The 12180-nt window shown below is 44.9% G+C and overlaps 1 protein-coding gene across 5 annotated transcripts in view; it reads left to right on the top strand.

The window, feature by feature from the left end:
* Nucleotides 1–12180, top strand: part of DCAF6 (DDB1 and CUL4 associated factor 6) — a 164410-nt gene that overhangs the window by 25059 nt on the left and 127171 nt on the right. For all 5 annotated transcript variants that reach the window (XM_026659013.2, XM_026659014.2, XM_026659012.2 and 2 more), the window contains exon 2: nucleotides 10688–10749. In XM_026659013.2, the coding sequence (XP_026514798.1) occupies nucleotides 10688–10749 (62 nt within the window). The remainder of the gene's footprint in view (nucleotides 1–10687; nucleotides 10750–12180) is intronic.

Here is a 12180-nt window from a genome sequence, read left to right as displayed (position 1 = left end):
AGTGAAAAATTTCCCTCCAGCAGGGAAAGCAGTTGGAGGTGGCTTCAAGTGGTGTCTCGGACAGCGCTCTCTCCCTTCTAGGAGCAAGGGTTGGGGGATGGGGGACTTCTCACCAGTATATTATCTGTATCTTGCTGATGGGGAGAGAGGCATTGATCCCTCATTTTTCATACAGATTTTTTCAAATCTTGAAACTGAAAATGTATGCTGTTTTGTTTATATTTTGCATTTCCTTGAAAGATGAAGCTAAGCCAGTCAATTTAATGTCTTTGTTCTCGTGCATTAACACAATGCTGTGTCATCTTCCAGATTCCAATGCCACAGAAGAAAGTTTACATTTAAAGAAACCCCCAAAATACTTAAAACAGCTTGCTTAATTTTAATGTTTTAATGAAAACATTTCTATTCACATAGAATACATTTCCATTCTTGATGTTTATCCCTTTTTTGCAAGCTAAATTTTCAGCCTAAGCTACTTGCTGGCATCCACTGGCATTTTATGATTTTACAAAATATGCAGCAAAAAGCACCTGTATGGAGACACACTTCAGAATCAAAATTCTATTTGAAGAAATTTAATTTATTATTGGAACTGTTTCATTGTAACTTGAATGCCAACTTTCTGAGAAAATAAAGGCTTTTTCTAGGGAAAGATTATGTGGGATAAGTGTAGGCAAACTTTCAGTCTAGCATTTGGGAAATAAGTTCCAGTAATATGAGTTGAATGCTCTGGGATAGAGCTAACGGATGGGGAGGAAAGATGTCTTTGAAGGGGGAGAACTTAGGTCCTTGCTTTTGCTTTCTTTGTTAAACCAGTCCCCTTCAGCCTTTTCATACACTCATTTCCAGCAGAGGTTCAGACAGGGGGGGCAGGTTTGTAGAAATTTTGGTGGTGCCCAGAACCGCCCCCCCTCCAAACTCCGCCCCCACCTGCCTAAAGCTCTGAGAGGGAGTTTGGGTGGGAGAGGGGGTTTGGGATGCAGGCTCTGGGATGGAGTTTGGGTGTAGGCTCTGGGCTTGGGCAAGTGGTGGGGGTGCAGGAGGGGGTGAGGGGTGCAGGCTCTGGGAGGCAGTTTGGGGGCAGGAGGGGATATGTGGGAAGGGGGTGGGGTGTAGGCTCTGGGATGGAGTTTTGGTGCTGTGTGCAGGCTCCGGGAGGGGATGAGGGGTGCAGGCACTGGGACTGAGTTTGGGTGCAGGCTGCGGGTGGAGGTGCAGGCTCTGGGAGGAAGGTTGTGGATGGGAGGGGGTGCAGACTCTGGGAAGGAGTTTGGGGGCCAGAGGGGGGTGGAGGGAGGGGGTTCAGGCTCTGGGAGGGAGTTTGGGGGCCAAAGGGGGGGTGCAGGCTCTGAGAGGGGGTGGGGGATTCAGCGCTTACCTGGGGCTCCTAGGCAGGGCAGGCTGGGAGTCTCCATGTGCTGCTACCCCCCCAGGCACTGCCCCTGCAGCTTCCTATTGGCCAAAGGGGCACTTGGGGCGGGACACAGCGAGCAGGGAGGAAGCCGCTCAGCTCCACTGCGCTGCCAGTGGTGAGTGGCGGCCCTGGGCTGTTTTAAATGGGGGACGTGCGGGGCTGAGGGAGAGACCCGGCCCCAAAAATTGCTGGAGCCGGTCCCTGGGCCAAGAATATTCCTGGTGCCCAGGCACCACGGGCCCATAGGACTCGCTGCCCATGGGTCCAGATACTATTCCTGGACGTACCACATCACCAGTTTAGTTTTTGCTGCTAGTACTGCCAGAAAGTACTATGTGCAGAAGTAGCACATCACACAAGAATGATTCTCTGCTATAGAACTTTCTTGCTCTGCATCTGAAATTGGGAAAGGTTGAAGAACTCTGGATTCTTGTATCCATATGCTGAATTTAACTTACATAGTGGAATAAACTTCTGTGGTCCATTTGTTATTGCTTAAGATTTACAGTGTAGTAACACCTAGAGGCCAACCAGGTCAGGGTCCCATTGCGCTAAATGAGTACAAACAGCTAGTAGAGGACAGTCCCTGCCCCCAAAGAGCTTATACTTTAAAATTAAATCTAATATTTGCAAAATTAAACTCATTTGAAAGTAGGGTTTTGTAGTGGAAATACTGAGACATTAGTAAAAGATTGTGAAATGATGGGGTTTAACTGAACAAATATAGTCAGGTAACCAAAAACTGAGATTGGAGTTGTTTCTGTACTCCAGTATAGGAAGGGTTACCTGTGTATTAACATACATTGTATAAGGATTATCCATCACATTATGGGAAAACTCTTGCAGACTTTAATTACTTTCTCTTCCAAGAATTATAAAATGCATTTGTCCAGGCCATTTTGTTATGCTGCAGTCCAGCCAAATGCATTACTGTATCAATACCCTTTTCAAGGTGCATAATGTATGGGACTGAATGACATGGTGCACAGATCATTTATATTCCAGTAATAACTCGGACCATCTTTTCTATGTATATTTACAAGGAAAGGAAATACTCAAGGTTACAAATCTGGAAAGGAAATTTTGAAGTGTGCATTCTGCTCTTTAACATATGAAGACTTTATTATAGCTTTGGACCTTGCAGGCCTATAAGCTAACATTCTCTAATTAAAATGGCAAATAAAACAGTCAATAAAAGGGTTCAAGGATGGTAGCCTGATTAAATAAAATAAAATGATAATTATGTGAGTATTAGCTATGCAGCTCAGAGCAATATTTGACAAGGTAGAACATTATTTTCTGTTTTTATAATTCTGAAAGCAGTATGCTAATCAACAATATTTGTTAATGCATGAGAAAAATATATATTCCACTCCACAGTGTCTCTGGGGAGGGTAAGTACAGTGTAACTATCAATTCTGAAACTTGGACAGGATATGGGGGACTTCATTCTTATTTTAAAATAACCCCAAAAATAAAACCCCAAGTAGTCAGTTCCTTACTTTTTATATCTCTACTGAAAGATTCCAACTCGCGCAGCACAGTACCCCTGAACCATACTAGGATACTGGTTCATTACTGACCTAGGGGGAAGAGTGCTGCCAACATTACTACTTCTAGCACCTAGATTTTCTCTGGAGTTCTCTTGTCCCAGCTTGACCAAGATCACAGGATATGGTGTTATGGTGGCTGCAAATGAGAAAATTTCAAGAAAGCAGCATTTCTTCAAGCCTTTTTGCAGATCCAACTTATAGTGTGCATGCTCCTCATGCATGACTTTTGACCAGATAGGTCCATTGAGGCTGATCTTCTGCTCTGCATGTCCTCATGCACCCCTCCCCCCCACATTTGAGAACATATGGCAGAGTGGCCCAAACCACTTCTCATTTTCCGCTTACCACTTGTGGCAGTGAGACAGAGCTTGGTCTCTGCCTTCTACCCTGAAGCACCTTTTCATTGTCTCAGACTTGTAAATATTAGTAATTACTACAATTAGGTTAGTGTAAGGATGATTTTCTGCCCTTTTGGCAGCCCCTTATTTGTTTTCTTGAAATGTCAAAAGAAAAGAACTACTACTAATTGGCACAGAGGTGCCTTCCCATCTATTGACCAAACTTAAACCCTCTGGCTTTCAGCCATTCTCATCTTGTGAGAGACTTATAACATTAACTGATGGAATAGTCGGTGTCTTTTCTGTTTGGGTGATGGTAACATGCTGGACCCTTGTTCTGTATGCCATTCCTTCTCCCCCAGAACTCGCCTCTCCAGAGATACTTTGCTAACACTCTACCTACTGGAGCTGTCTATCGAGGGAATGTAGGATTGAGAAAAATGTTCCTCTGGCTGCAGAAAGGGACTCTCCTCCCAGAGATTCCACTCCTTCAGTGCTTCTCTAAGTTAGGGAGTTTATCCCAAAACTTCCTGTTATTAGTACTGGAAGAAGGTCTCCAACCCCTTCAGCTAGCCATCCTCCAACCTCCAAAAAGAGCTCAGCACTGGCTGGAAGCTTGGCATTGAAGCTTGGTATTGCCTCCATCCCATTGAGTTATGAGCAGCACTCCAAGGGCAACTCAAGGTAGTAACCCTCTTCCCTGGAACAAATGAGATTCAGGAAATAGTCATGGACCTTCTAACTCTGGTATGTCTACAATACGAAATTAGGTCGATTTTATAGAAGTTGATTTTTAGAAACCAGTTTTATACAGTCAATTGTGTATGTCCACACTAAGCGCATTAAGTCGATGAGTGCGTCCTTATTACCGTGGCTAGCATCGACTTACAGAGCGGTGCACTGTGGGTAGCTATCCCACAGTTCCCGCAGTCTCCGCTGCCCATTGGAATTCTGGGTTAAGCTCCCAATGCCTGATGGGGCAAAAACATTGTTGCGGGTGGTTTTGGGTACATGTCGTCAGGCCCCCCTCTCTCCCTCCCTCCCTCCGTGAAAGCAATGGCATACAATCATTTTGCGCCTTTTTTCCTGGGTTACCCGTGCAGATGCCATACCACGGCAAGCATGGAGCCCGCTCAGCTCACTGTCACCGTACGTCTCCTGGGTGCTGCTGGCAGACGTGGTACAGCATTGCTACACAGCAGCAGCTCCTTGCCTTCGCAGCAGATGGTGCAGTAGGACTGATAGCCATTGTATGTCTCCTGGGTGCTCCTGGCAAACCTCGGTGAGGTCGATCAGGGGCGCCTGGACAGATATGGCTATCCTCCTCTTAGAGCACCGAATGGGAGCCAGAGACTCCAGGAGGGAAGGACAAGGCCACATTGCTTATTGTAGCCACACTAAAAATCAAACTCTTTGAATGACAGCCTTCTGTTGCTTTGGCCATCCTCTGGAGTGGAGTGGCTGGGTGCGCGGAGCCTCCCCTCCCTCCTGCGTTCTTGGGCATCTGGGTGAGGAGGCTATGGAACATGGGGAGGAGGGTAGGCGGTTATACAGAGGATGCAGCGGGGGTCTATGCTCTTATTGGATTTCCTGCAGCTCCAACAGACGCTTCATCGTGTCCGTTTGCTCCCCCAACAGACGCTTCATCATGTCCGTTTGCTTCCCCATTAGCCTCAGCATTGTGTCCTGCCTCCGCTCTTCGCACTCACTTAATTCTTTCCTGGCCTCTGCCACTGAATGCCTCCATGCATTAAGCTGTGCCCTATCAGTGTGGGTGGACTGCATGAGCTTGGAAAACATGTCATTGCCAGTGCGTTTTTCTCACCTTCTAATCTGTGATAACCTCAGGGACGGAGATGATGGGGGGGAGCGTAGAAACATTCTACGCTCTACGATTCTGGGGGGACTGCATGGTCACCTGTGCTGCTAAGTGCTGCTGAGTTCGTCACGCTGACCAAACAGGAAATGAAATTCAAAAGTTCCCGGGGCTTTTCCTGTGTAACTGGTTAATGCATCAGAGTTCAAAGTGCTGTCCAGAGTGGTAACAATGGAGCACTCTGGGATAGCTCCCGGAGGCCAATACCATCGATTTGCGTCCACACTACCCCAAATTCGACCCAGCAAGGTTGATTTTAGTGCTACTCCCCTCGCCGGGGAGGAGTACAGAAGTCGATTTTAAGAGCCCTTTAAGTCGACGGAATGGGGTTGGTTGTGTGGACGCATTCATGTTAAAATCGACCTAATGTGGCTAAATTTGACCTAACCCTTTATTGTAGACCAGGGCTAAATAACAAGCCTAGAGGCCTGATCACCTTGGATAGGCGAACGGGGCAGCAAAGCCTGGTACTGGCAAAGACTTCTCACTGGCAGACACCCTCCTTACCAGAGTCTTTAATGGTACTGGCACACCTGTTACTAAGCACTCATGTTGAGCACCCAGCATCAGCCTATCTATCAGTTATATAAATATTTTTGGATAGATTTTTTTTTTATTCTCCTCTACAGTGAAAGGAATCTCTGCTTTCTTTAGATTTGTCTGTTGAATCTCCTTTTGCATTCTCCCATTTTGACAAGTACACTTGCTGGACAGTTTGAACCTTCTGATAATACAATCGATGCATGTACTTTGGAGTGCTGTACAGCATAGGCTTGTCTGTTAGCTACTCTTCTCCAAAGCACATGCAAGTAACTGACTATAGTAGGCTCTTCAGTGTTGAGTGAGGAAAAAATGTGAGATGTCTAGACTGATGCTAGAAAGAGCCATATGGTTATATCCTTTCTGGCAGCAGGTGGAAACAAAAAGAAAATACAACTGGACACTAGCAGCTTGGCATCTGCCATTAAACTAGCTCAGATAAAACTCCAAAACTATTACTGATGCTTTGAGATGCAGCCCCTTATCCAAATGGAGATGGGATGAAACAATTCCCACACCATTGCATTGCATAATCACTCTGTGGGTTGTGGTGGCGGTGAGTGGATGTTTAGACGTTGGATCCTGGAGACCAGAGATAGAAAAGACCTATTTAGAATAGATCAGATTTCCATGCTATGAGCCACTGTGTATGGGTAAATATTTCTTAACTGAAGTTCATAAGTTCTGGTTTGATGTTTGTAGGGGGCTTATACGAGAGCAGTGTAGCCCTCTTCTCTGGACATTCAGTACACCCCAATGATTCAATCATCTTAGTAGTGTCCTTAGCTCTTTTAAATTAAGTTACAGATTTGCTGCTCAGTATTGCCAACCCCAAGTGCTCAAAAATCATGAGTAAGGCCCCCAAAACCATGAGATTGACTTGGGACTTTAGGATTCATGTTTTCAAACTTTTCTCTGCAACCATAAAGGCTAGAAAAATTTTCTTTTAAATGTAAATCAAAGCTAAGATTTGCACAATTGCTGGACTCCAGAAGCTTTAAGTGAAACATCAGATATTATGAGAGTTGGTAATGCTGCAGCTTTAACGTAGTTGAGATGCCTTTGCCTCGTCTTAAATCCCACTCTTCCTCAGTTTCTTTTTGTTCCTGCACTATCCCAACTGCTCCAGTTGATTTTGCCTTTGCGCATAGTAGGAAATCGCAGCCCACAAACAATAAAAGGGGGAATCAGAATCTCTTTTCCATATTCCAGTATGAAATCCCAGACCCACAGTCCTTCTGAAATTATAACCGTGTCTACAGTTACCAGGGAAACCAGGCTGGCATCCCTAGGAAGAACTATAGTGAAACCTGATTTGTTAAAGAGGTTTAAACAGTGGTTTCTTAGTTGTTGTATACTTCACTTTAAGAGAGTGCACTCTTCATTACCACCACTGCTCCTAATCATCAGCTGCTCTCATTCTAAAGATTTTTCCTTTCAGTTCCTGAATCTTAGCCTCCTGCCAGTACTTAATACTTTATTAAAGGCTGTTGGGTTGAGGTCCTCTCTGCTATTCAGGAAGAAGCAATCCTTTCCTTTCCTTTTTTTTTTTTTTTTTTTTTAACTGTTTGTATTACAGTGTGTCCAGAAGCTCCAACCAAAATTGGAGCCATAATGTATATACTCTCACAGAGAGAGAACTATACAAACACATAGTCAGAGTCCCTGCCCCTAAAAGTTTATACTCTGAATTAAACAAGACAGATAAAGGTGCAAAAGGAAACCAAGGACCAGAGGTGAAGTGGCTTGTCCAAGTTCACCCAGCAGGTCAGTGGCAGAAGTGGAAATAGATGTGAGGTCTCCTAAGTTCCAGTCCAGGTCCTTGAACCTAGGAGGGTTAGATATGAAGAGATTTCTTCTCATTTGTGTCCCATATCCAGTTTCTTTTTCTCCTGCTTCCCCTAAGAAAGGGACATTTTCACTAAATTCAATTGAGACAAGAGGTTATAGTCCTTCTTTGAAAAGGACATGGGCCACTGTCTAAGTGAGTATTTTTAAAATAAGGAGGATACCAGGTTAGTTCCTTTTTCAGGTCAAAGTAAAACACCCAAGCTATGTCTACACTGCTGCAGAATATATATGTAGGTTCTTGGGTAGATAGCCAGAGCCACTATCCATGCTGCCTCAATCACACACACATTTTTAGGGTACTAACTCAAGCAGAGCTACGGTGTGTATGTCTACCCAAACTTGGAATTATACCTCCCAGCTGTAATGTTGTCATACCCCTAGAGTGAAATCCTTGTCTTATTGAAGTCAGTGAGAGTTTTACCATTGATTCCCATATTATTATTTATTATTTGTATTATCGTAGCACCTACAAGCCCTAGTCATGGACCAGGATCCCATTGTGCTAGGTGCTGTATAAACACAGAATAAAAAGGCAGTCCCTGTCCCAAAAGCTTACAACCTAAGTAATAGGGCCAGATTTCACCTTTAGTTTTTTCTCAACATCTTCCAATGGAAGTTATAGAGGATTAATCATCTTCATGAATTCCATAACAAAAAGCTACATTAAAGCTAAATGATTAAACAGTCACGTCAGGAAATGCCCAGATAAAAGTTGTATCTGTACAATCTTACTCTTCACCCTATAGGTATGCATTGTTATAACAGTCTTTATCTGTGTAGTAACATGGTATTTTATGTTTCCAAGACAATGATATATAATTGATGGAACCCTGCCTTATTTAATATGTGTTTTGTAGGAGATTCTCCTTGCCTTAAATCACTTTCACCTTGTCTTGCTTTACTCTGTTTCCCCTTCCACACTCACCTTTCCTGCTCAGTTCAGGAACTCCAAAAGCCCCCCTCCCATCCATGTTTGACTATTTAAACTGTGAAATGGAATGATATTGGTCATTATTGTTGCTCTTCAAAGTGAGTTAACCTCAGTTTCCTCATCATTACTGATTGTAAGTGGTTTTCTCAAACTAAGAGGGACTCAGAGATAGAGCTGGGACTAGAACTCAAGAGGTCTGGCTTCCGGTCCTCTGCTTAAGCACTAAACACTGTAACACTTTCAATTTAAGACCAAAACACATTGGCCATCATGTTCCTATTTAAAATATGTTGTGCTTCTTAAAGCATATTCTACTTGTTACTCCTGGGGTGAATTCAGCGCCACTGCACAGGCACAGAATTCATGTCCCCTGCAGATTTCTTTGCTTCCACACAGAAAAATGACTTTCTGACAAGGAAGCAAAGGGAAGCCGCAAGAGCGGTCATGTGCCCCTCCCCAGCAGCATGGATGCATTGTTTTGGGTGCCTAGAGCAGCCACTGGAGAGAGAAATCACAGCGGGGGACAGGGAAGGGCCTGAGAACACTCTGGCTGATGCATCCGGACCCCCCACCGAGCCTCACCCCCCTGCACTCAGAACCTGCCACTGAGTCCCCTGTGCCCAGAGCCTTCCACCGAGCCTCACCTCCCCCCTGCACCCAGCTGGGGACTCCCCGGCCAGTGGCTCCTACCCTGCACTGGGCTCAGCTGCTAGTCCTGGCTGGGCTGACAGTGGAGAAGGAGCACACTTCCCCTGCACGGAGCAGCCAGGGCCGGGTCAGAATGACCCCCAGAAATCTCCCTCTGCGTCAGGAAACGCTGCACCTTCCTGCCCCTATCGCTCCTCACCCACAGGGGAGAGGGGGTCACTGTACGGGAAGCTGTTCCCGTATCTGCCCAACCCCCGTTCACCTGGACCCCCCCCCCCCCGCGCCCCCCGCCCCGCCCCCCGCCCCTGCCCCCCCCCCCCACCCAGCCCCCCCCCCGCACCCGACCCTCCCCACCGAGCTCCCCTCCCTGTGCATCTGGATCCTCGCCGAACCCCTCCCCTGGCATCTGCACCCCACTTCTGCACCAGACCACCCCCCTGCCAAGCCCCACCCCCTGCATCCAGACCCCCATCCCTGTACCTAGACCACCCCCTGCTGAGGCTGCTGCACTCAAACCCCCATCCAGACAGGCCCCAACCCCTGTGTACCTGAACCACTCTGAGCCTCATGCACCTGGATCCCCACCCCACTGAGCCCCACTCTCCCAGCACCCAGACGCCTCGCTCAACCCCCCACACCCAGATCCCCCGAAGCCCTATCCCCCCACATCAGACTCTCCCTGCCAAGCCCAAACCACCTTCACCTGGACCCTCCTGCAAGAGTCCCATTCCTCCTGCACCTGGAACCCCCCAATGAGCCCCTTTGCATCCAGATCCCCCACTGAGCTGCCCGCACCCAGATTGTCCCCACACACAACCCTCTCAGCCACACCTGGATCCCACCACACTAAGCCCCTTCACACTTGGATCCTGCTGGGCTGAGCCTGCTTGCCCCACACCTGGTGGGCCTGGTGCGGAGGGACAGGGCCCTGGGGTGTTTCTGGGGCAGGTCCGTCCCTTGTGCTGTGTCAGGGTCTGGTGCAACCTCACCACTGAGTTCCTGTCCTGGGAGAGGGGTAAGGGGGTGCCTGAAGGGTGATCTTCCACCTCTATGCAGCTAGTGGTCTGTGCTCCCCACTGCCATGCTGGTGCCTCCACATTTATTTATTGACAAAATTTGCAGAATTTTGTAGAATTTTAAAATATTGTGCCTAGATTTTTTAATATTTTTGGCACAATTCCCTCAGGAATCACTAATCTTCAGTTAAAAGTTTTTAGCTATTGTTTGTTACTGTACATAAGTTATTTTCTATTTTACAGCTTTTAATTTCAAAGAGTCTGCTTGTGAAGCTTGCCAAATGTTAACATCACAATTTCTAAACTGGTGCTAAAGGTGGTAGAACAGCAAATAAACATGAAGCATTGCTTTTTCCATTTGAATATTTGGAACCATACAAATTGTATTAAGATTTATATTACATGCAGGTTCTGTTCTATTTAGCTTCTTCTGTGCCCAGCACTATGATATCTGATTGCCAAAGTTCTTTAACCTCAGCTTTTAAAATGAGACTATAATTCAGTCTTCTTTCTTCAACAGGAAGAAGAGAATTTATCCAAAGATTAAAACTTGAAGCAACACTGAATGTTCATGATGGCTGTGTAAGTGATTTCTTGTATCTAAGTTTTCAAAGCTTTAAAAATATGGTGTCCCATATCAGAGTGTGTGTGCCTAGACTTAAAAATGCAAACTAAATACATTTTAAAGCTGAACTGAAAATAGTTACTTGCCAAGACCTATATCCGGCCCTCTGGGTTCTATTTCTTCTGAAGCAGCTGACAACAACTCAGTCCCTGAAACTGAGCAATGAGCTGTGTTCGTTTCATTGCTTTAGTTGTGAGTGAGGCAGTCACCTATAGCAGGGAAAACTGGACTTGGGTAGGAGCAGGAAAGTGAAGGAAGAACTAATCTTAAATAATTTCTAATGTACTTATTTGTAGTTTAACACATATTTTGCTATTTTAGGATTTTATTGTATTGCTTTGATTGAAGCATTTTAGTTTTCTTCTAAGCTTGGAAAAGAGGAAGGGCTATATATTGATTGTAAAAAAGGAGCAATACTGTAAACTAAAATGTTGTGTTTTCAAGGTCAGCCATGTGAAATGGCACAGTCACATGGTATAAATAATAATTATCGGTTTTTCTTTTAAAGTAAATATTGAACTTTTTAAATAAATCTCTACTTTTCCATAGCTAGCTGGTTGCAAAATTCTTCCATGCTGTGCTTTCAGACAGGTAGGCAGCATTGTTACTCAAATGCCACAGGATTGTTTGAGCTCTAAGAGTAGTGGATACATTTGACTAAGTTCTATGACCTAGGTGGTAGAGGTTGGCTGTTGTGACAGGGCTTCTTTGCTGGCCTGTCATCTCTCAGCAGAGTAGAAGTTCATGTTTGTTAATGCATTTATTTGTTTTTCTTCTCAGAGAGGATTTTTGAAAGGTGCTGGGATGTTCAAGGGAAAAATGGCTTGTAAAGTCCATTATACGCAAACTACTATGTAAATGAAAATGCTGAATTTGGGCCTTTACACAAATAATAAAAAAAATAAAATTCAAAATTAAGGTTCTCACAAAGATATAACTCAGCCCCCTTGAGCATTGTGATAGGGGCTTAATTCTTGTGCCTATTAAAGTCATAACATTTTCAAGCATGCAGCTGATAACCCTTTAATTTATTCATATTCTAGGATGTGGTTATATCTAATCTAGATTAGTGTTAGCTTAATTTCATAAATTTAAACAGGTGACATGTTATAGACGGTTAGCTGGCTGTAGGAAAGGATGTTGAGTAGGACTTGCCCTGAGTAAAAGATCTGAACTCTTCACAGGTTGTATAACTTAATGAAGAATGGCCAATGTGACTGGAAAAACTACCAGCTCCGTATCCTCATCGCCACCTAAATGTGAACTCAGAAATCTTATGCTGCTATGAGAATGATCAGCTGCTGTTTGCAGCATGAATGTTTGATGGATGTGTGCCCCTTGCATGCTAATGAATAAAGAAACCAACATGCATGGTCAGACCATTATTT

The sequence above is a fragment of the Terrapene carolina genome, unplaced genomic scaffold, assembly GCF_002925995.2.
Source record: "Terrapene carolina triunguis isolate 2854851 unplaced genomic scaffold, T_m_triunguis-2.0 Scaffold558, whole genome shotgun sequence".
Lineage (NCBI taxonomy): Eukaryota > Metazoa > Chordata > Testudines > Emydidae > Terrapene > Terrapene triunguis.
Note: the sequence above shows the minus strand (reverse complement) of the source record. Positions and strands in the feature narration are given on the sequence as shown.